The sequence below is a fragment of the Aythya marila genome (genome assembly GCF_965140915.1).
Source record: "Aythya marila genome assembly, chromosome: 6".
Lineage (NCBI taxonomy): Eukaryota > Metazoa > Chordata > Aves > Anseriformes > Anatidae > Aythya > Aythya marila.
Genome location: NC_139047.1, coordinates 11,742,533 through 11,764,106, shown reverse-complemented (window position 1 = coordinate 11,764,106; position 21,574 = coordinate 11,742,533). Strand labels below are relative to the sequence as shown.

The 21,574-nt window shown below is 37.0% G+C and overlaps 1 protein-coding gene across 7 annotated transcripts; it reads left to right on the top strand.

The window, feature by feature from the left end:
* MPP4 (MAGUK p55 scaffold protein 4) lies at positions 1 to 21,050 on the top strand. Of its 7 annotated transcripts, none has more exons than XM_082763248.1 (17): positions 1 to 217; positions 2,078 to 2,175; positions 3,120 to 3,197; positions 3,705 to 3,785; positions 4,326 to 4,457; positions 5,163 to 5,244; positions 6,136 to 6,221; positions 6,729 to 6,800; positions 7,248 to 7,444; positions 8,619 to 8,683; positions 14,799 to 14,969; positions 15,991 to 16,071; positions 16,976 to 17,069; positions 17,902 to 18,010; positions 18,935 to 19,003; positions 19,679 to 19,813; positions 20,650 to 21,050. In XM_082763248.1, the coding sequence occupies exons 1-17, from the start codon at positions 160 to 162 to the stop codon at positions 20,839 to 20,841; spliced, it is 1,800 nt and encodes a 599-aa protein (XP_082619374.1). In that variant the 5' UTR covers positions 1 to 159; the 3' UTR covers positions 20,842 to 21,050. The 7 variants fall into 7 exon arrangements, 6 of the variants coding, with proteins under 6 accessions (XP_082619374.1, XP_082619373.1, XP_082619378.1 ...); XM_082763247.1 differs by having other exon boundaries at positions 2,054 to 2,175; XR_014317756.1 differs by lacking the exon at positions 18,935 to 19,003 and having other exon boundaries at positions 2,054 to 2,175; positions 17,902 to 18,014; positions 20,650 to 20,787.
* The last annotated feature ends 524 nt before the right edge of the window (positions 21,051 to 21,574 follow it).

Here is a 21,574-nt window from a genome sequence, read left to right as displayed (position 1 = left end):
ATTGTGCCCTTGAAATAAGAATGGTTGTCCCCACTCTTCTACTTCCTTATCAACTTAAAATACCTGATGGTTTTCTGATGTGAACATACTCTTTTCCATAGTTCAGCATCTATCTTTGTGAAACCTACTTGGTGTGAATGCTGCACTCTAAACAAGTGGATGGAATCTTCTGGAATGAAGAAGATGGAGGTGCCGGAAGTCTGCAGTCAAAATAATGGTACGTACAACTCTTGCATCTCTTTTTCCAGGAGAAGGAAAACTGGCTAAAAGTTTTATTCTGTGTACATGTGACTCTCATGTGAGTCATGAGAGAGATGAACATACCTAGAAATTTTATTACCTAATAGTGGGAATGATTCTTAATCTGTAATGGTGGTAGGCAGTTAATTTATTAGTGTCAGAAAAGAATACCTGGCATTTGTTTCTGGCTTATTAAGTCTAGGGTCTCCACAGCTGTATCAAGAGTTACTAATAACTGCAAGGGTTTTTTTTTGCTGAAGGAAATGATTCTCTGTATTTCAAAGATTTGTGCTTCTGTATTGAATGCACTGGTCTATTTGACCACTTTGTATAGGGATAGCATTCTTGGAGATGTTTAGGTGGTGCAAGTTGTCAAATAGAGGTAACCAGTAATAAGGAAAAAGGTCTTAAAGTATTTCAACCAAAACTACCATTCTACTAGGCATTAGGAAATACCTATACAAAGGAATCTTTTTAAAGTTAACTGTGTTGTGGGAGATATTTGCCTATGGAGCTAACAGTCAGGGTTCACAGAGTTCATGGATGTTAATCATTATTTAAGTGTTTAGATGTCTGCTTTCCAGAAACAGATAATTGATAATGAGGTACTTTCCCAGGCTTCAGAGTTTGGATTAATCAACAGTTCTGCCTAATGATAGAGGTAGAAGTCCTATCTGCAGAAACTTAGCAAGGAGAAGTACCTGTATACATTCTTGCATAATGGAGCTAAATTTGAAGACAGATCCAACGCAAGTGTTGGTAGCATCACACAGTCTAGAGTTGATAAAGGAAACAACTGTCAGTGGCTGTAAAAATTGTTCTCAGGAGAGAAATAAGTAGAAAAGAGCTGGTTTCTATGTTCAGGTTTGCTGTGGTGACTGGATAATGGCAGCTGATTATGCTATGTGCATCAGAGAGTACTTGGTTATTGTAAGTCTGTTGGATGAGCTGTAGTTTTAAGAAATATTTTTATTTTGATTAATTAAAACCAAGATGCTAGTAGCCTCTATTTCAACGTCTTTCCTGTATTATAGCATGTTTTAACAAGCAATACTGTGTTACTTTTTTATTAAAAAAAAAAAAGTAAAGCTTCTAGTTAATCTTATTGCTGAGGTTAAAGTAAATTCCATGCACTCGCTAAAATCTGTTCTGTATCTAGACCTGATTTTGTATAAAATCTGATCTATTTGTCACCTCTTACCTTCAGTTCCTTGAGATTTTAGAAGAACGTTGTCTTCCCACCCTCCCCACTGTACCAGAATACTGTTCCTAACAGACCAAATACTACTTTTGAACAGTAAGAACAGCTCTTCCCATTTCCTGGGAAGTGTTCTGAGTGTCTGACAGCAGTATATATTTAATGGGATGACACATTTTATTAGTGATGTCCTCTAGAATGTCTGTACTTCTCAAACATGCAGAAAGATGTGGTCCCTGGCTTGAACAGTGGGTCATCTAAAAGAAAAGCCTATAAAATGAACAAGGCAATTTTTTATGCCTGCCTCTTCTCAGTAGGAGATCTGAGTTTGAACTCAGACTTCCGATATGTATGGGATTCCCCATGTGTTTTTTCTCACAGGTAACTTTAAAATTGTTGGTATTGACCTAACCCTAATGAATAACGTAATAAAAAAAAATCTCTTATGCAACAGAGTTGATTGCAAGGAACAAGTAGAGCAAACAGAAAATCAGTATATATTTCTTGGAAGTATAAACTGAGGCAAGTTGCTTTTCGGAGGTCTGGGTCACTGGTTGGCTTTGCTTGATCTATTTGTACTGAAATGTGTTGCAATTTTCTGTTTCTTGGACTCAGGTTTGTCTCATATTCTGACCCTAGTGCTACAAGAACTGAATTTGCTCTGTAAAAGAGATGTCAATGGTGTTGGCATGTTATATGACCTGCTCAGATCTCACTGGCTGCAAGCACTTCTAAAGGTAAAATAATATTCAGCTATGAAGGTGAAGGTTTCTTGGAAAGTGGTATCTAGGGAACAGCTATCTTATTTTGCCATGTCTGAACAATAAAAATTTAATTACACTAACTGCTACCAATCCTAATCTTGGGACTAACAGCAGCAGTCAAGGTGAACAAAACCACTTTTGCTTTAAGGATAAAAAAAAGTTTTCTCTTTTATAGTGTCCTAGACACTAAAGTCATTACTTGACACGTCTGTACCAAGGCTGTGGGTGTGGAAACACAGGCTGAGCACAGCACTGTTCAGCTGTCTTTTTGTGCTCTTAAATCTCTGGCTTTGTATCCCATTTCTTGGCATGGACGTTTGAAATCATACAATTTGGTTTTGGCCACGCTGATCTCGTGTTCAGCTGAACATTGCACATTGTTACAGAGCAGAATTTTGGAGGGTGTTTCTGTCTGAAACAGCAGTATCTCTTTATAAGACAAATTCTATACAAATTCTGTTCTAACAAGGCTTTTAAAAATCCTTACATATTAAAGAAGAAAAAAAATGCAATGGATAATAATGCTTGTATGGCAGTTCTAAATACTGCAATTTATTTTAAGTTAAATTTTACTTTGTTCATCAGGCCCCACAACTTGGGAAAGAAAGTAAGCCACAACTCAAAGAATTGATGCTGTCATGCCACTGTCCTGTGTAATCAGATTTTCTCATTGGAAAATTAAAAACTGCAGCATAACTGGCTAGCTGGATTATAATATGGAAAGACCATTAATTACAGAATCAATTCCAGATCCCTTAGACATTAAAGATAGAGATCACAAGCTCTGTGGCTCTAGTTGTGTTGAGAAACTCCTGGAAATGCAGTATTGTCCTTTGCATGTTGTGTAGATACCTATATAGTCAAGAGAACAGATCATGTCATCATTGCATTGTCTTGTCTATCACGGCATGCAACAGATTTACGAATGCCTCCAAAACTACCTTGGAAAAAGGCCCATGCCTGTCACACTGCAGGCGCGTGCGCTGAATCGTGAGGTAAGACTATGTACACAGTGTATTGTTTTACTTAGCTGCAAATAACCATGTTTAATATTTATTTTATCTCAGGTGTGAGTACACTATATAAACGGGAAAGATTCTCTCTTCATATGTTCAACAGTTGGTAACTGTCCTTGTGTTGAGCGGGATAAGAAATAAATACAGCTGTCATTGCTAGACTGCATGAGCCCTGACAAGTGTATTTTTGTATTTTTTCTAATTAATAATTAACTACTAAATTTCTGAATTACTGAGAGTTAATGACCAAGTGGAGAAACTGACACTAATGATGATATCAGTTAAAACATATAAAAAGCTAATTTAGAGCACATGGCACTGTGCCTGAACTAAACTATGCCTACCTGAGTAATGTGCAACTATGGTAATATGGTCTGATTCTAGAGCATTGTATGTATCTGCTCTTTAGTCATATAATATGCAGATCTTAAAATACTTTATTGTCCTCCATAACCAGTCTCTGTGCTTATTCTCTTATGTTATCAGGTGGTAGAGTTGCTGCGTGAAGCCCCTCAGTCTGGAGAGATCAAAGAGCTAAGACGACTACTGCGAGCTCCACACTTAAGGGCAAGTGCTGCTTAAGAAAGAGTTGTCTCATAGAGGTATCTGGAATGGGAATGGAAACAGATGGACAGCTGCTCATGGAGACTGGCAAAGGACCCAGAAGAGGCTTAGTTTCCTAGTCATGAGCTAACCTAGTTGAGAATAAAGATGAGGACTGTATCTGAAGCACCAGCTGCAGTGTGCTGCATTTTATTAGGGACTACATTTGAGAGAGATGTTTCTTACGAAGTTAAATTCTGAGCAGTTGATACAGACCTATAAAAGCAAAGTTTGTGGCATGTAACTTGTGTTCTTACCCTAGAGCTCCAAATAGAAATGTTTCATCTTTTGTAAGTTTTCTAGGGGAAGTAAAGAGAGGAACTGTTCTTAAAACTTTCTTTCACAGTTTAAATTTCCAAGTGGAAAGAAGAAGTTGTCAAGGTGCGAGAGGGACTTATGTCTACTTGAGAACTTAGTCTCTGATTTCTGTTTCCTGACCTATCACAGATAAAAATCTATTCTGTTGTCTGATCTTTGCTGATGTGTTTTTTTTTTTTGTAACAGGCCATGCTATCTGCTCATGATACTGTGGCCCAGAAAGATTTTGAACCAACGCTTCCACCACTGCCAGACAACATACCTGAAAATGAGGAAGCCATGAGGATTGTCTGCTTAGTGAAAAACAACCAACCTCTGGTAGGCAGTTTTCTGATGTCTGTCAAATTACTTTATCTTACTCAAGTATTGCATAATACATCACATGCATATTGTTGTGTTGTTTTCTTTTTCCCTAGGAATGTCACAGAGATTGTGTGCATACTTGTCTAGTTGGTACAGAATCAGAGAATCACAAGAATTGTTGAGGTTGGAAAGTGCATTAGGAGACCATCTAACTCTTCCTGATTAATGCAGGCACAAGTAGAGCTTGTTGTTCTCAGAGCCTTGTCCAGTCAGGGTCTGAACATTTGGCAGATGTTTTTATCTTGGAAAATTCAAAATGTAAATAGGACCAAGAGCTATTCCTTTGGTCAAAATAGGAAAGAAGGAAAAAAAAGGAAAGGAGGAAGAACTCAGAAAGGTTCATTTGTGCTTATAGGCTGAAAACATTGTATAGTTTGACTAATCTGCTTTGGGAAAGGAGAGGTATAATGTTTGAGATAAAGATGTCTCAGAGTAGGTCATCGAGGTTATTTTAGCATGATGGAACCAGAGGATGTTGAAGGACTTAGTACAATGCAGTAGTACTACTACTGATACGTTCTTGCTAGATCTGTGTGTTGTGTTTAAAAGGTGCATCTTTCAATGCCTTTTTGTCATTGCAAAGGAGATAAGGCTTGTGATTTGAAAGGAAACTTGCAGATTCTTCAGTGATCAAACAGTGTTTTTTTCTTTGTTTGCCAGGGTGCCACCATTAAGCGCCATGAGATAACAGGTGACATAACAGTTGCCCGTGTGATCAATGGTGGGCTAGCAGACAGAAGTGGTATGTATAATTTGAAGTAAGATAATACAAAATGAAACTTGAAATAAGATTTTTTGAAATAAATAGCTTTGCTTCTACAATTTATCTTGTGTACACTGGACAGCACTGTAAACAGTGATATGTTGCAGTGAGTTTGATTCTGATTTCATTTTCATATGAACATGATACATTTTGAGAGTTGAGGTACAAATACAGCTTTTCATTCTCCAGATGATGGCAGAAAGAATACATAAATCTGTCATGAAATTGATTGTTAATAACCAGAACTGTGATGTAATATGAATACTGGCAGCTCGTTCCCTAATGGAGAAATAAAATCACAGACTACAGATATATCCTTCCATAAGATAAAGGGCTCTGAGGAATATGTAGTAATACTTCTTTACACTAGTCAGCTAAACATTTTGGTAGCATTAGTTGCTAAGCAAACTTAATGACATTTCCTTGGAAACATTACTACTTAGTCATCCTAGAATTGCATGTTTTCCATGTTCCTTTGGAAATGGAACTAAAATGTAAAATGTCGGAAACAAAACTGAATTACAATCATAATATTTCTGTTGGTATTGTCTGGCTTCTGTTTTCTTCTCTGCACGGAAATGGTAGGCAATAGTTGAGTGTGTTTCTAACTGGGTAAATATTTGAGTTGTTACAATTGACATTAATTATTCAGTAAAAGTAAACAATGTTGTGAAGACTTTATAAAAGATTTAAAGGGGTCCCAAGGCCCCCCTCTGCACCCAAGTGATAAGGAGTTTCCGAAGGTCTGTTTCCAAGTCTCATGATTTATTAGTGTAATGGGTTTAGATGGAAGATGCTCAGAAATTATTTTAGGAAATAAAGCTATATTAACATGTTTCTGATGCTGCTTTCATCCTTTTTTCCCTGTAGGGTTGTTGTATGCTGGAGACAAACTAGTGGAAGTAAATGGAGTTCCTGTTGAAGGACTTGAGCCTGAGCAAGTTATTAATATTCTGGTATTGAATCTATTTTGAATTTTTTCTGCTTGGGGAGTAACCATATGCTGTTCTTCTTCCCTACCTGTCTGTGCCCTCCACCTCCCTTGCCTACTGTAAAATTTATAACAGAAAATTCAGATCGGTTCCTTGCTGTGGATGAAATTCACAGCTGCTCATGAAATCAGAATGTGTGCAAATTCAGGCTGAAAGAAACAACACATGTATGAAAAAAACACCACATGTATGAAACAACATAGAAAGAAACAACAGATGTAATAAAAAAAAATTATTAAAAAAAATATTTATTAAAAAAATATTTTTAAGTTTCCTTCTCGATTCTACTTAAAAAAATATATAAATAAAAATTGTGGTGTCATATTAACTCAGTCTGCCTGATTCCAGCTGCAATATAGATGTTGTTATATAGTAACCTCAAAGCCATGCAGTGTTAAGTTTGTGCTGATGAAAATTGGTTATGTTGAATACCAGTCATACTATATTTTATACCTTTCTTTAATCATTTAGGCCTTGTCTCAGGGAACAATTATGTTCAAGTTGATTCCAGTTTCTGATCGTCCTGTCAGCAACCAAACAACAGTAAGATGAACTTTTTTTCAGGCCGTTAATGTAAGCAGTTGCAACAATAGGATCTGCATAGGGATGTGATGCCCTGGTATGTGAAGACACGATATTCCTTACAAGTTTGCCACAGTCCTTAGAGTTACTTGCCTTAGTGGCTGCCTCTCATCTGATGTCAATATGCTGCTCCTGAAGCAGTTAATATAGTAAGCTGAAATACAATTGTGTTAAAGGTAAAGACATTTTTGGAGCCATCTAGAGGGTAGAGGTGAATTTTCATGATTTACAATGCTTCTTTGTTAGCCCTCCTTTCCCCCAATGTTCTGTAGATAGGAATTAGTGCTTGATCTTTTTTTTTTTTTGAACATGTCTTCGTCATTAATTGACTTAAGTAGCAGTCATACCTGGCTTTGTGATTATAAAGCTCAGGTTGTATCTTGTTGTGTTTTTTTGTTTGTTTGCCAGCTATATGTGCGAGCAATGGCAGATTACTGTCCATTGCAAGATCCTGCCATACCGTGTGCTGATGCAGGTTTGCCTTTTAAGAAGGGTGAAATACTTCAGATTGTGGACCAGAATGATGCTCTCTGGTGGCAGGCCAGGAAAGTTTCAGATCTCAGTGCCTGTGCTGGACTTATACCTTCAAATCATCTTCTTAAAAGGTAAAGAAGCCTTAATCTTTCTGGTTTCCAGTCCAAAAATAATCCAGTTATTCAGCTTTTGCTACTAAAACTTTTACCAGTCATAGCAGTAGGATTTGGTGGTATGGCAAACATCTGTCTTTTTACTGGTCTCTTGCTCCTTCCTTAAGAGTACCTGTGTGAGAACATGCTTTTGAAAATACCTGTTCCATCTGAAATCCAAGTCTAAGAAGTCCACAGCAGTTGCATAGTCTTTTTGTTAGTTGCAAAGCTGTCTAATGGAGCATAGCATCTGAAAGTTGAATGGAAATTAAGGGCCCTGACTGTTTAGGACCATCATTAATGATTTAAAATAAAAAAGCTGTGGGGAGTAGTGTGGGATATTAAAAAACATGGTATAGGAGCATTGTTTTATCTTTAAAATTAAAAAAATAAAATGAAAAAATTGAGGCATGAGTAACTTCTTCAGCGTTGGTCGAAACTCATGACTAGATGAAAAGGAGGTTGGAGAGGGGTGAGGGAATGCTTGAGGAGAAACAATGATTCCTTGCCTGTTTTTTGCATAAATAATCCTATTGTTTGTTTCTGAAACCATCCACTGTAAACAGAAGTTAAACTGCTGTGGCACACTTGTTTGATTCTCTTACCATGTCCCATCTACATTACCCTCCGGAAAATACAAGGCCATGCAAGGCCTTCTGATCACAGAATCACAGAATAATTAAGGTTGGAAGGGACCTCCGGAGGTCATATTGTCCAACCCTCTTGTTCAAGCAGGGCCATTTGATAAACTTTGATTTATGCTACATATAAATGTCTGCAGTTTTTATAATGGAAGTTGAAATCACACCGGGCTGTGACTGAGACTGGAAGCAGAAGGCTCTTTTCTGATTTCTACAAGGCTGTAGAACAGTATGGCTAATGTGCCTGTCCTTACATGTTAATTGAAAATACTTTGGGGCTGCTGATTTGGAAATTGCCTTTAGATGGTTATGGTAGTGTGTCTGCTATTTTTGAGCACTGTGCAATGGGCTAAAACACTGTTAATATTTCTGTTCTTGGTGTCTTCTACTAGCTCTGTACTGATTGATATTATACGTAGTCAGTGAATCTGATTGGAGCATAATGCCATTATGGACAGATTATTTCCTTTTTTTTTTTTTTTTTTAACTGTGCTAAATTTATTTCTTCACAGGAAGCAGCGAGAATTCTGGTGGTCTCAGCCTTTCCAGCCCCACCTCTGTCTCAAATCATCAATGTGTGAGTAAAAATGTATTGGAATGGTAGAGTAGGAAGAAGTCTTGTTTATGCTTCCCAGAATACTGAAATATAAGCTCATGCAAATTTGGTTTAATTAAAAGACGTTGTTTCTGGAGCCACTTCAGAAGGGTGTTTAAAGTATTCCCTTGAAAATACCTACTAAATGATAGATCACATGGAGGACTGATGCTGGTGGTTATCTCCAGTGTACTTGGGATGTGTCTGAGAGAAGCAAAGAGTTAAGTTTCTTCTGAAATATGTAAGAGCTAGAGCTCTCTGTGCACACAGAATTGTGTGTGAGGAAGTCTGAAGTGACAAAGGTACTAGCCTAGTGACTTTCCAGAGACGCATATAACAGTTTTGCACTGGAAAATGCTTTGCAGCATGTTTAAAATATTTCTTCGACATAACAGATTTGAAAGATAGAACTTTTTTTTTCCTCAGTGTAAGATAAGCTATACTACCTGTGGGTTTACTTGTGGTGATAATCCAGAAACATTTTCCTCTGCCAATTATAATTTAACTTTCTGTAAATGCTGACTTACTCCCCAACAAAGAATGTTCATCCTGTTTTTTCTCACCACTTTTTCTACTAGTTCTTTATACTTGCATAGAATTATATTTTTTCCTGTTGTGATAACTCTCAGATTAAGTGTTTTTCATTGTGTAGGATTCTTATAACACTGATTGCTTTGTTAGAGCTCTCTTTCACAATAATTTTATTGCATTTTAACTGCTTCAATGGATATAATACACTGGACAGTAAGCACTGTGGAAGAAGGTATGAGATGGTGCCTGGGCTACACTGCATGTCCGTACTTAGAATCAACATAGCTATTTCTTTCTTAGCTTTTTAAAAAGTTGTCAGAAGCAAGGCAGTTTGAGTTTCTTTTGCATGCATTCGCTTAGTTCCTGTTTTGTGTGTAAGACTTGTTTGCTCGAAATAGAAGAAGCCTACATTTTCTAATGGTGGAAAATTAAGCTATGCATTGTCTGGTAGGTAACTGAGATTTTGGATGGGGTGCTTTAAGGAAAGAAGAACTGCTTTCCCCACTCTCACCCATCTTCAGCAGCTCACCTGAGCAACTCCAAGAGAGTATTTCTTTAAAGGATACCTTTGGGCAAATGCTTAGGATGGAGGCAGTAGTTTATTGGGACTGGAGGAATATGGTTGACAGATGCCCTGCAACTGGAAAATAGCTGCTGCTGGGTCTGTCTGCAGGGGCATACAAGAAAAGAACACCCAAACAGTACAGTATTGTGAGCCCATTGCCCAAACCCTGACATGAGATTTCAGGGACATGAATTGATGCAGTCTGGGCATGGAGAGGGAGCTGAATCGATATTTTCTTTCTTTTTCCATGTGAAAATAACTAAAGATCAACCAAACAAAACCATTTTCTTGAGCAAAACGTACTAGAAAAGTGTGCACACAGGCTATAAGAGAATAGAGCGAGTGGAAATTGTTCTGTCATGGTAATATTTAATAAATAGATTTCTGTAGGGTGAAGAGAGCAACAGACATGTTAAACATCTTACTACTGCAAAAACAATTCAAATTAAACGTTCACTTCTTGGTCATAAATGCTTCAAAGCACTGGTTTAAGAGCAGTCTTTTGCTCGCTAAAGGTGATGATGTTGGATTTGCAGTGCTTGAAGTCCATCAAGATGTCTAAAACTGATCTGAGCTTCGTATCTTCCTGATGTCTGAGTTCAGTCTTGTAAGATCTGTAAGAATTTTGTTGCCTCCACATTTTTTTCTGATTCGCATAACTTTTTTTTCTTCTTGTGTTGATCTGCAGAAGATGACATGCAGATTGATGAGAAGTGTGTGGAAACAGGTAACTGAATTCACTTGAGATGATTCTGTTTACTTCAAAGTAGTAGCTAGTCAAAGTGTGGTTTTGTTTCCCAGGTAAAGAGAATCATTCTTAAAGTGAACTTAGTTGTAGAATTTATTTTATTTTTTACTTCGGAAACATGATAGTGTATTAAAATGGGCTTTCTGCACTTCTGGCATACTGTGAATGATTGTTTACAGTGAGGTGTTGTGCTGAAATGAGGGACCACTCAAAAAAACATATTTGAGGTCCAGCTTGTTTGATTCAGGTTTGGGCTGTGTAATGTTAACATAATTTTTGTCTGTTCTAGATATTATTGTAATCTTTGAGTACCCACACAATTGATTGTACAGTGTGTGATCTGAGGTAAATACAGTTTTAGGAACCGAGCAAGAATAGTTATTTAGGGAGCAAGTACTATTTACATAAAGTGGCACAGCTCATATAGCGTGTCTTGAACATGGTGGCCTCAGTTCCCTCACATCCTTAACTGGAGGGTAAGGATGCGGTCACTGTCACATCGTTAACTGTAGGCTCAGATGAGCCTGAGTCCCCTTTGGTGTTGTGCAGGGGATATGAAAATGCCTGCCTCACGTGGAAGTAGGTACCGTGGATTTGCAGTCACACGCACAAAAAAAACCAACACAATGCAGACTCTGTATGAAGAGTCCTCCGATTCCTACACCCATCCACTTACTGTGTGTTATGCTATTGGAGAACAAATGTTTTCAGTTTCTAAACAGATTTCCAGAAGACAGACTGGAGAGAGACCAGACAGTTAATTCAGGAATGGCAAGCTGCACTTTAGCCACCTCAGTGTAGAAGGAAGTGAGGAAAACTGTGTTTGAGACAGACTGATAGGAGCCTGAAAAATTAATTTCTGATTATGAAGATCTATAGGAGGAAAATACTTATTTAATTATTTTTTAATATCTTTGCTCTCTGGATTTCTAAAAAGATGAAGAAACATTTGAGTCTGGTAAGTTCCTCTGACCTAACAAAATTCCTGGCTATTGTTTTGCTGTGAGAAGTGTGTCCACAGAAATGCAAGTGGATTAAAATTAACAGCAACAACAAAAAACAGATGGCAAAAACAAGAATACTATTCTAGTTCTAAAAGCCATTTTGGCTTGAAAGGCCATTCTGTAAAATCCTGTTGGCTTAAGTCTTTTCTTCCTCTCAGATTACCTTAGCAGTAAAGTTTTTATTGTTATTCTACAGAGGCAATGCAATTGTGTTTCTTATGCATCAGTAACAGATACATATATCAAATCTTAATTAGTTATACCTGTGCAAGCTGTGACAGCAGGGGCTGCATTGATGTCAGAAAGGATAATGGGATTTACTGAGTGTGACAGAAGGCCTGACTCCACGGTGTCTGTAGGAGCTGTTGATGTGGTAGAGAAGAAAGCTGTTCTGAATTGTTTCTTGCATACCAAACATGCACACAATCAACAAAATGCTTTTATGAAATTAATGCTTTATGCATAAGATAAGACAGTCAATCTGTGGTGTTTTTTAATGAAGCTGGTCCTTGTAGGGAAAAGCTACATACTGCATATTCAGATTTTTGCAAAACTTAAATGTTCTGAAATAAATCAGTTTTCCACTAAAATAAATCTGCTACTGCTAAACTTCTTGTTTGAGATATTTGGCAATCTTGTGGACAAAATGTGATTCCACCTTACTTTTCTTGCTACTAATCTCCATTTGACTTGCCAGTAGGATTTTCTCCTATCACAGATGGCTTTCTTCCACCTCTTAAGCAGTGCCCAAAGCTTTTAACACAGAACCAGCAGGTCTACAAGACCTTTTTTTTTTCCGACTAGGACATTAGTGATAATTGCATTTGGGGATTACACTTGCAAATCCTATTCAGTACTCACTGCTGAGTCAGCTCTCTGCTGTGTGTAGACAGAGGAATAAAATCAAGTATTTTCTATCCTTCATTTTACTTTAACAAGTAGCTGGACACCTTTGTGAGATATTTTGCAAGTACGATTACTGAAGTAGGTGCTGTAGCTGAATGTCTTTTGGGAACCGAATATTCATGCTTCATTGGGTGCTTTTTGGATTTAAAGTCTGCAATACCCTTTCTCCAAAGTTCCAAAAGCTTTGGGTCATGCTGGTTAGTTTCTTTCATCTTAATTTTGAGGAAACAGTCTTTACTAATTGTTCTATATCTGTCTTTTGTTTGAACGCTCAGAGGAGCTTAAAGAAGGTAACACTAACTTTTCTTTCCTCCCTATTTCCTGTAAGGAGTAGGCTTTTAGAATTTAACAGAGCTTATTGCATTACCAGGAACTACACTCCACTTAGGATAGCTGATACCTGATTTGCTTGTTCACTGTAGGACTCCATGCTGCACTCCATACCATAGAACAGAGGGTAGATAAAGTAGAAGTCCTTAAAAAAAGATGTGAATAATAGCTCAAAATAAATGAAGATAAAAAAAAAAAAAAAGGCCTATGCTTATGTCTTCTGTATCTCATTCTTGATTTAGCAAGGCCTAAATAAAGGCAATACACAGCTTGGATAACTGAATGCACAATTAGGGAAAATTAAGAGTCCTTTTTGAAGAGAAATGTGAACACCATCACCATTTTTAAGTGCCTTCAAATCACATTAATAAAATTGCTTTTAAACTGTTAGAGCATTGATCTACTGGGAAATTCATATTTTTGAGCTTTGTAGAAGAAATTTCACTTTAAAGTGCATGTAGAGATAAATCTCACCAAAAAAGACTCACCAAATTGCTTACATTATTACAAGAAACATCGTGAGAATGGGGGCAAAAGAAATTGGAGGAAACAGATTTTTCTGTGATATTGAGGTACAGATAAAGATGATTAAAAAAATAGTTTTCATTCTACCTGAATGATCTAAGCAGATGTGTATTGCATTTTCCAAATATGCTATTGGGCAGAGAAATTGACTTGTGTATTTATTTTTTATTTCTTGTTTTAAGCTGTTAAATTATTGGTTATTTTAACATTATAACTAAAGAATTCTTCTAAGCTAGGTTTAATCTGTGAAGCTTAAATTACGCAGAGTTCTTGTTGTACTTGAAGTATTTAGAAACATTGTCTGGTATCTAAATATCTTAGAACAAAATAAAACATCAAGTTCCACATCTAACTTAGAAACAATATGAATTTGTAAGCTAACTTTCTCTCTTATAGAAATATTGGTCACATTTGAATATTTCATATTATGGAGTATTATGCTTTTAAAATCAGATTAATCATAGTACTAGTTTGTTTATTGCAACACTTTTCATGTGGGATCAGAAATAATTGCTAGCCATTTAGCTCTTAAACTTTCAGTCTTCTTTTTCTTTCATGAGAATTTTTTCTTATTGTAGAAGAGGAAGAATTTGGTGAATTTGGTCAACGAGTCTTTATTGGTATGCAGTGACTGAAGATAAGTAAGGTGTTTGGGGCTTGATTTAGATTAAATGTCTGTGTGAAGCTTCAGTCAAATTTCTTCAAGTTTCTTCACTTCACCTAAAGACTTACTGAATTGAATTCTACTTGCTCTGTTTTCCAGACCTCAGGAAGTCATTTCCCTTATACTAGTACTTGTTTTCTCCATTTGAGCTTCTCCACATTAGATTTCTACTGAGACCTGGCCATCACCATTTTATTTGACTGGCTGCTAGACTTGGCTTATTTCAAGATTCTCTATATTAGAGCATAATGTTCTGTTGTCTGTCATAAATCAAGAATAATTGAGTGCTTTCATTAGAAAAGTAGACCTAAAAGTGAGGCTTTCAGAATTGGATGGTAAGATGAAGCAACAAACTTGTCCTTGTTACTAAACCATAGTAATCTGTAAAATACTGAGATTCATTCTGTAGGCTAGAACAAATATTCCAGATCTTTTTAGCAGAGTGTTACAGCTACACCTTCAAATAAAAACCAAACACCGCCACCAAAAAAAAATGCACAATTAGTCTGTTCCTAGCGATGCTTTATATGGCTATAAACTTCTCATTGGGCTTGTTTTGGGTGTCTTTTTGGGGTCTTTAATTCTGGGCTAATTTTCGGGTAGCTTTCAATGAGACTTGACCTCATTTCTAGCTGTCTTCTAATGCTCAGAGTATGCTCAGTGTATCAAGTTGATACACTAAGCACAGCAGTCAAACGAATGTTTAAGAAAACACCTCAAAAATGCATCATATGTTTAGCTTAGAAGAAGACATTCTAGGTTACAGAACTAGCTGCTTGCATTTCAGTTGTGGTTTTGGGTGCTGATATCTTTGTTCCTTACAGCTGGATTCCGCAGAAGTATGCGCCTGTGTCGCAGGAAATCCTGGAACAACCAGCAGTCGTGCTATGCTCGGTGCCCCAGCAGCTGTTACAGCGCTCTTGCAGCTCCTTATGAGGAGGTGGTTAGGTACCAGCGGCATCCAGCAGACCGGAACAGGCTAATTGTACTAGTGGGTAAGCTGTAATTACTTTCTGATGCTAATTTCACAGCCTGTAATGGAGGCGAGGAAACTGTCCTGGTCAGAATCCATTGAGATTTCCTGCTCCTGATTGCAACAGGTAGTGGCTACTGTGTAGGTAGCTCTGAAAGCAACATTTCAAAATGATTGTTTGAAACTTGACCTCACTGTTGATTTTAAAGTCTAACGTATGCATCATGTTTCCTTGAGACAGTGAATGTTTTTTCTTTTTTTTTTTTTAAATAGAAGTATTCAGTAGTAGTCATGCAGTCATGCATTTTTGTTAAAAATGCATTTTATCAGAGAAGTGATTTAGTCTTATTATTCAGTTGGTACTGATACAAAAAAGCAATGAGAAAACGTGTAATTCACTAGGAAAACATGGAGGCATTTCCACAACCAGAATTAAAAATACATGGATATGGCAGTACAAAGAAGAATGTTTGAAAAGTCTTGACTGGAAAAATCTCAGTCGTGGGTGAAAGGGAAAGCTAGAAAACAATGCCTTTAATAATGTTTGCTATAGTAAACGTTATATTAAACAGGCTGCAGTCTCTTAAGTAGTCTTTAATCTTAGTGACTGAAAGGAATCTGTTTTTCTGCATTGTTCTGCGTTCCTAATGAAGCAGATTTAGTAAAGTTGCTTGTCCTTTAAGTCCAGAAGTTTTGATAATATTTTACTTTAAAATGGTATTGCTGAGTTGCCTCATGGGAGTGACTGTATTGCTGGGAAGTAATTTGTGCCATGATCCATCAAGATGGTTCAGTCGCTTCTGGTACATTTTTCAGGAACTTGAAATCCACAGGATTAAACTGTGGAGTGATTACTTGTGAAGAAATCCAGCAACAGAAGTAGCTATCTGATTTCTATTCTGGTAGTAGGTCATTGTTTACTAAAAACATGAGTTTATCATGTTGCCCATACAAGTGAATTGGTAAATGTGTTGGAAAATGAGAGTTGTGCATGCCAAAGGTGCCTCTGTCAGTAATATTAGGTATTTTTTTCAACTATTCAGGTCCTGCAGGAGTGGGTGTGAATGAGCTTCGGCGAAGGCTTATCTCAAGTAACCCACGAGAGTTTCAAAGTGCTGTACCTCGTATGTAGCATTCTTCCTCTTCTCCCCCACCCCCTTTCAAAAGTGGTGATTAGGAAATGTCAGGGCTATCTCTTGCTGTTACTCTTTGCTGCATGGTTGGTTTTTACTGCAAGTCAGAGTTGCTTGGTTTTATAAGGATTTAAGTAGTTTAAAATACTTTCTCTTCATTTTGCAAATCAGCCAAAGATACTTCCAAGTTTCAGCTCCTGAAACCATTGAACTTTACATAGCAGTAAAACTGTGTGGTTTTGTTTAATCATGACATTAGCTTTTCTAGATTAAGAAATCAGAATATTTCTTAGGCTGTGAACTATGTAAGTTCATAGTATTCAAGTGTTTGGATATGAGAATGAAGGCATCTGAAGTTGGTGCTTAATAGGCTTTGCAGCTTTCCTTATTAGTATTCTGGTCTTGAATGAGACTTACACAGCTTAATTTCTGATATAATCATAGAAACAGTCTCTACTTGTGGTTATTTTGTTCTTCCTTTGGAAAACCAATCATGCAATATATGAATCTGAATCTCGTGGAAAATTTAGGAACTCTATTATGCTTAGGATCTAAAAAACAAGTGAACTGTAAATGTGGGAAGGCTTGCAGAATGTTTCAGAATGAACTTGAGTTAACTTTACCTCAGGAGGAAAAGCAGTTGTGCATACCAGTTCAAAAGCAGTTCTTGGTTTGAGTCGCTGATACTCAGATTAAACCACTCTCCTCCCATTCAAGCACTTTCTACTGGGCAGCCAGTAGTAAGACAATGCTTTTACTCTGGACTAAAACATGAAAAAAACTAATTTTATTACTTGTGTAAATATTATGTGTCTTCAAGAAGGCTGTCACATTTTCACTTACAATATTACAAGAACTTACTTGCAATTGATTTCCATCCCATCTCTACTTCCAGATACTACTCGTGTTCAGAAGAGTTATGAAATGAATGGTCGTGAATATCACTATGTATCAAAAGAAACTTTTGAAAACATGGTGTACAGCCACAGGTAACGAAGATAAATTACACTCTTGTTATTTAAACTACAACAAATCCAAGGAAAGATGGTTTTGTACTTAGGGCTTGGGTATGGGCTCCTCTGTATGCTTGCTGTATCTTTGGTGCAAATTTGGGTCAAATTACTTGAGCCTGTTGTCTCAAAAACTCTTCATGCAGTTGCAAATCAGCTCCTCTATAATAAATCTTGGAGTCCTTCTTAAAGTGTGATTCCATTTCCAAGCTCATATGTCATTTGTAAGTTAGGAGTCGAGCCCTTCTGAAAACTGGGCTGCTTTCTAAAACCAAAGGTGTGTTCCTTACATACATTTCCACTGCAGAACCTTTGCAGTTACAACATCACATAAGCACCTGAACTGTAAGGGCCAAACTTTTAGAACTGTCTGCTCTGTTGTATGCTTCAATGGTCTCTATACTAAAACAGACCAACTTAGCACCAGAAGCTACAGTGCTTTAGCTGTGCAAAGTGCTTTGAGATCTTCCCATTTATGAAGTTATTATACCCATTATAATTATACCCAGGTACTATACCCATTGTAAAACCTTCTATACGAGAATCACAACCTCTGAACACATCATTTATAATAGCAAAATAAGTAGAAAAATGCGTGCTTTGAGATGTTCAGATTAGTTGTAATAGTCCTGATTTTGTGCCCAGTGTAGCAAGCAAGAGAAAGGGTAGAGGTTGTTCAGCAGTGTTCCTTACATTTTATCATGATTTATTCTTGATCAGTGGATTAGATCTGAACGTTTTAACCTTTAAATAGAACCTTCTTGAGACTCAAGCACTCTTTCATTTTCCTTCTTCCTTGCCACTGTTGCAGGATGCTGGAATATGGAGAATACAAAGGCTACCTGTATGGTACAAGTGTTGATGCAGTGCGAACAGTCCTTGATGAAGGGAAGATCTGTGTAATAGATTTAGAACCACAGGTGAGTTGTAAGGGGGCAGGGAATCTACAACTGGTATCTCCTGGAAGGAAAAAATAATTTTATATACACTCTTGAGCTACTGGAACACTGTTAGATGCTTTGTCTTGTATTTCATGTTAGTTTATGGTGCTTATTAATAGTAGATCATTCTTTGCATGGATCTTAGTGGTGGGGAAAAATACTACAGTGACAGGTACATACAGATCTGCCTAATTCTATTGTTTATTTGTTTCCAAGTCAACAGCTGCATTATCATTTGGAGTGATGCAGAAAAGTTTTCATACTTGCTTACAGCAAGGCTTATTCATTCATGTGGAAGCTCTTGCATTGTATTTCCTGTTTCTCCAAGGCCTGTTAGTTAAGAGCTTTGTCCTTCCATTAGCAATCTCCAAACACCCGTTAGCAAAAGCAGCAACTTAATCATGCAAAAATAGGGAATTTTATCATGCATTTCTTTCTCTTTAGAAGTAACTTAACAGCTGTGAGTAAGCTGCTGGCCTGTGTAACCAAATAGCTCTACAAGAACTTCAAGGGAATGCTTGCTCTGTAGACTACAATTCATCTAAGGTCCCCAGTTTGCAGACGTTAGCTGTTTGAGAAGGGGCATAAGACTTGTAGGATTTTGCTGGACACAGCTTTAAACTTAACTGTTATTTTTATGTTTAGTGCTTAGGAGCTGTTTAGGCTGCTGGGTTTGAGCATCACTTACAACTGAACGTAAAGAGATGACCACAACTCACTCATTCCTAGAAACTTCCCTCTACTTACACGGAGCTAGTCAGAGCCTTAGTTTAGCAGTAGTTTGTGTTATTCTAAATAAAAGTTAAGTTACATTACCTCTTGGGGGTGTTCAAAATCCAAATGGCTATAGGAGCAGATGAGGCCTCACTTCAGTCTTCATTTTGACTCTTAAACTGTCCATAGGTTTCTTCTGCTGCAATTCCCATAAACAAGAGGGAGGAGAAGGGAGAGAAGTCATCTTGTTGCTTGAACGTATGTGCCACTATCAGTTTTTAGGGTATGATTTTGGGGCAATATTTAGTAAGGATATGGAGCAATGGCACATAACTGTTCTTTAGTAACTGCTGGGAGGTAGGAGTTGCCTACTTGTATTTTAAATCTGACAGGTTGGCCACCTTTGACAGGTTGGCCACAGGTTGGCTGCAATTGTTGCGATTTTTATTTTCTTCTATCTTTTTCTTTATTTCAGTTCCCTCCACTGCTTTGCAGTAGAGTAGTTTAAAAATGCTTTCTAGCATCAGGGAATGTTACACAGCACAGAGATTACCAAAAGCAGGATATTTTCTTTGATGGAGTAAAGGTGTACTTTTTGAAAGGTAGCTACCCGATATTTTAAAGGGAAAAAAAAAAAACATTCATTTTTAATGTTGTTGATTTGTTAATGACAATGTCCAGACACTGACTGGCATTGAAAGCATCTCCTAATAAGGTTACCAAGCAGAATTAAACAACCAGTATGCTATACTTGCTTAATAATGTCTGCTCCGGGGATTATTAGTGAGGTCATTTTAAAGTAGGTGTTCGTGGAAAAGATTACTGCTAGGTCTGGAGATAATAGTGCATTATAAACAATTGGCTTTTTATGGGAATAAAGCTGGGATGAATACAGTTGAAATACTTTAACTTCTTTTTATTCATAATTTGCAGGGCATCCAGATAGCCCGGACTCATGAATTGAAGCCCTATATTATATTCATCAAGCCATCCAGCATAAGCTGCATGAGGCAAACTCGTAAAAATGCCAGGATCATTACAGATTATTATGTGAACATGAAATTCAAGGTGAGATTTAGAAATTGAAGAGACACAATTTACTACACTTCAGAACATAATGCATTTTACTATGTTACTAGGTAATAATTTTCTGTAAAAAGAAAAAAAAAAAGTGTATTGAGGGTCATATCTAAGTTCTTTTTGTCCATTTATTTGTTTTTTCTCTAAATTTTCTTTGAAGTAGAGGGGTTGTAATTTGTATGTAGGTTATTGAGGCATTTGCATCAAATGCCTTTAAACAAGGAGGCTATTTGGTGTATTTTTTTGTTTTAACTAACTGCCTTTTAACAAGACTTGACTCAACACATTTACTGTTTGCATTGAATTGTGTAGATAGAATGTACTTCATTTCAGTGATTTAATCAAATTTTTTTCCATGTTTTAAATATTTAATGTATTGGTGTGTTATATATAGTAACACTGTGTAGTGTATTACAGTATTGGTACCAATTCCACAGTGAGTTCTTTAGATAAAACACAAATCCTGCTTGTAGGAAATATATAGCTTGTATTTACAATGCGTCTAGTGCATTTGTCACCACTGTTTCCATGAAAATAATCCAGTTTAGGATCTTAAAGTATTGGAGAAAGTGTATAACTGTAGATAAAAATAAATCATAATTAAAATGATGAAGAAACATGAAAGTTGGGGAAATGTTAGAACATGGTGCTTTTGGGAGCAAATGGAACATGCTGAAACACAAGATAGTTCATTGGGAAAGATATGGCAATTGACTGCGTTTCAGAGGCTTGGAGCCTCTTGTTTATGTGGCCCAAGTTCTGCAGATGCCATGCAAATATGTTTATATGATACTAGAGCTTTATGAATTTATTGTATGTCACAGGAAGAAGATTTACAGGAGATGGAGGATTCTGCTAAGAAAATGGAAGATCAGTTTGGTCAGTTTTTTGATCAAGTGATTGTGAATGACAATTTACAAGAAGCATCTGCGCAGCTGCTATCTGCAGTCCATCGTGCACAGGATGAGCCCCAGTGGGTCCCTGCAATGTGGATATGCTCAGATACTCAGCCATAATTCTGAGTGGCAGGCAGCTTCATAAAGATTACAGCTTATGTTTTACTTCACGAATAATCCTAATGTCAGGATTGTCAGAATTTATCTTTGTATGCAAGGGATTTGGAAGAGGATTAGGAAAGAAGCTGCTACAGGAGATATAATCATACTGTGTTATAGTTGCATCCATTTTTGTACAAAAAAGGAAATGTGAGCTTTCAATTACAAGAATAAAGGAAAATATATTTTGTTGCATGTATTCACATAATTTACTCATTCAAAAACTATACAGAAATAAAAAAAAATCACTTCCCTGCTTCTTTTTTATTAGGGTCACCCTGGTCCTGTGATACTTGTACATGCTGGAAATCTTACTTGGTCCAGAATATATTTTTTCTTAGCAGGATATATTTGAGCAAAGAGTATTATTTATAAAGGTATGTTTGCTGCTTGTCATGTTTACTTCTTAAGACTGGAGCATCATGGTCTCAGCCACAAGAAAAATGGCTGTAGAAACCAGTTATCCTCACAGTACGTGTAGCATTTTTCTTCTATCCCATCAACTCAAGTGAGTAAAAACTGCCACAATATAGATTTGTTAAAGAAGGACACAGACTCTGAAGCCCCTTTTCATTTTTGCTTTAATCTAAAGCAGCACCATCTCTTCACCAAATGGTGCAGTGCTTATGACAAACACGTTTCTTACTCTCTTCATCTCGCATTACAGGTATATTGCCCTCTGAAGGGGCCCAGC

Bases quoted from the DNA above. Each gene is read 5' to 3' on its own strand.
- MPP4 (XM_082763247.1), top strand. From the start codon at position 160: ATGGAATCTTCTGGAATGAAGAAGATGGAGGTGCCGGAAGTCTGCAGT. The intron at 5,245-6,135 runs GTATGTATAATT...TTTTCCCTGTAG, and splicing joins TGGGCTAGCAGACAGAAGTG to GGTTGTTGTATGCTGGAGAC. The intron at 6,222-6,728 runs GTATTGAATCTA...TTAATCATTTAG, and splicing joins AGCAAGTTATTAATATTCTG to GCCTTGTCTCAGGGAACAAT.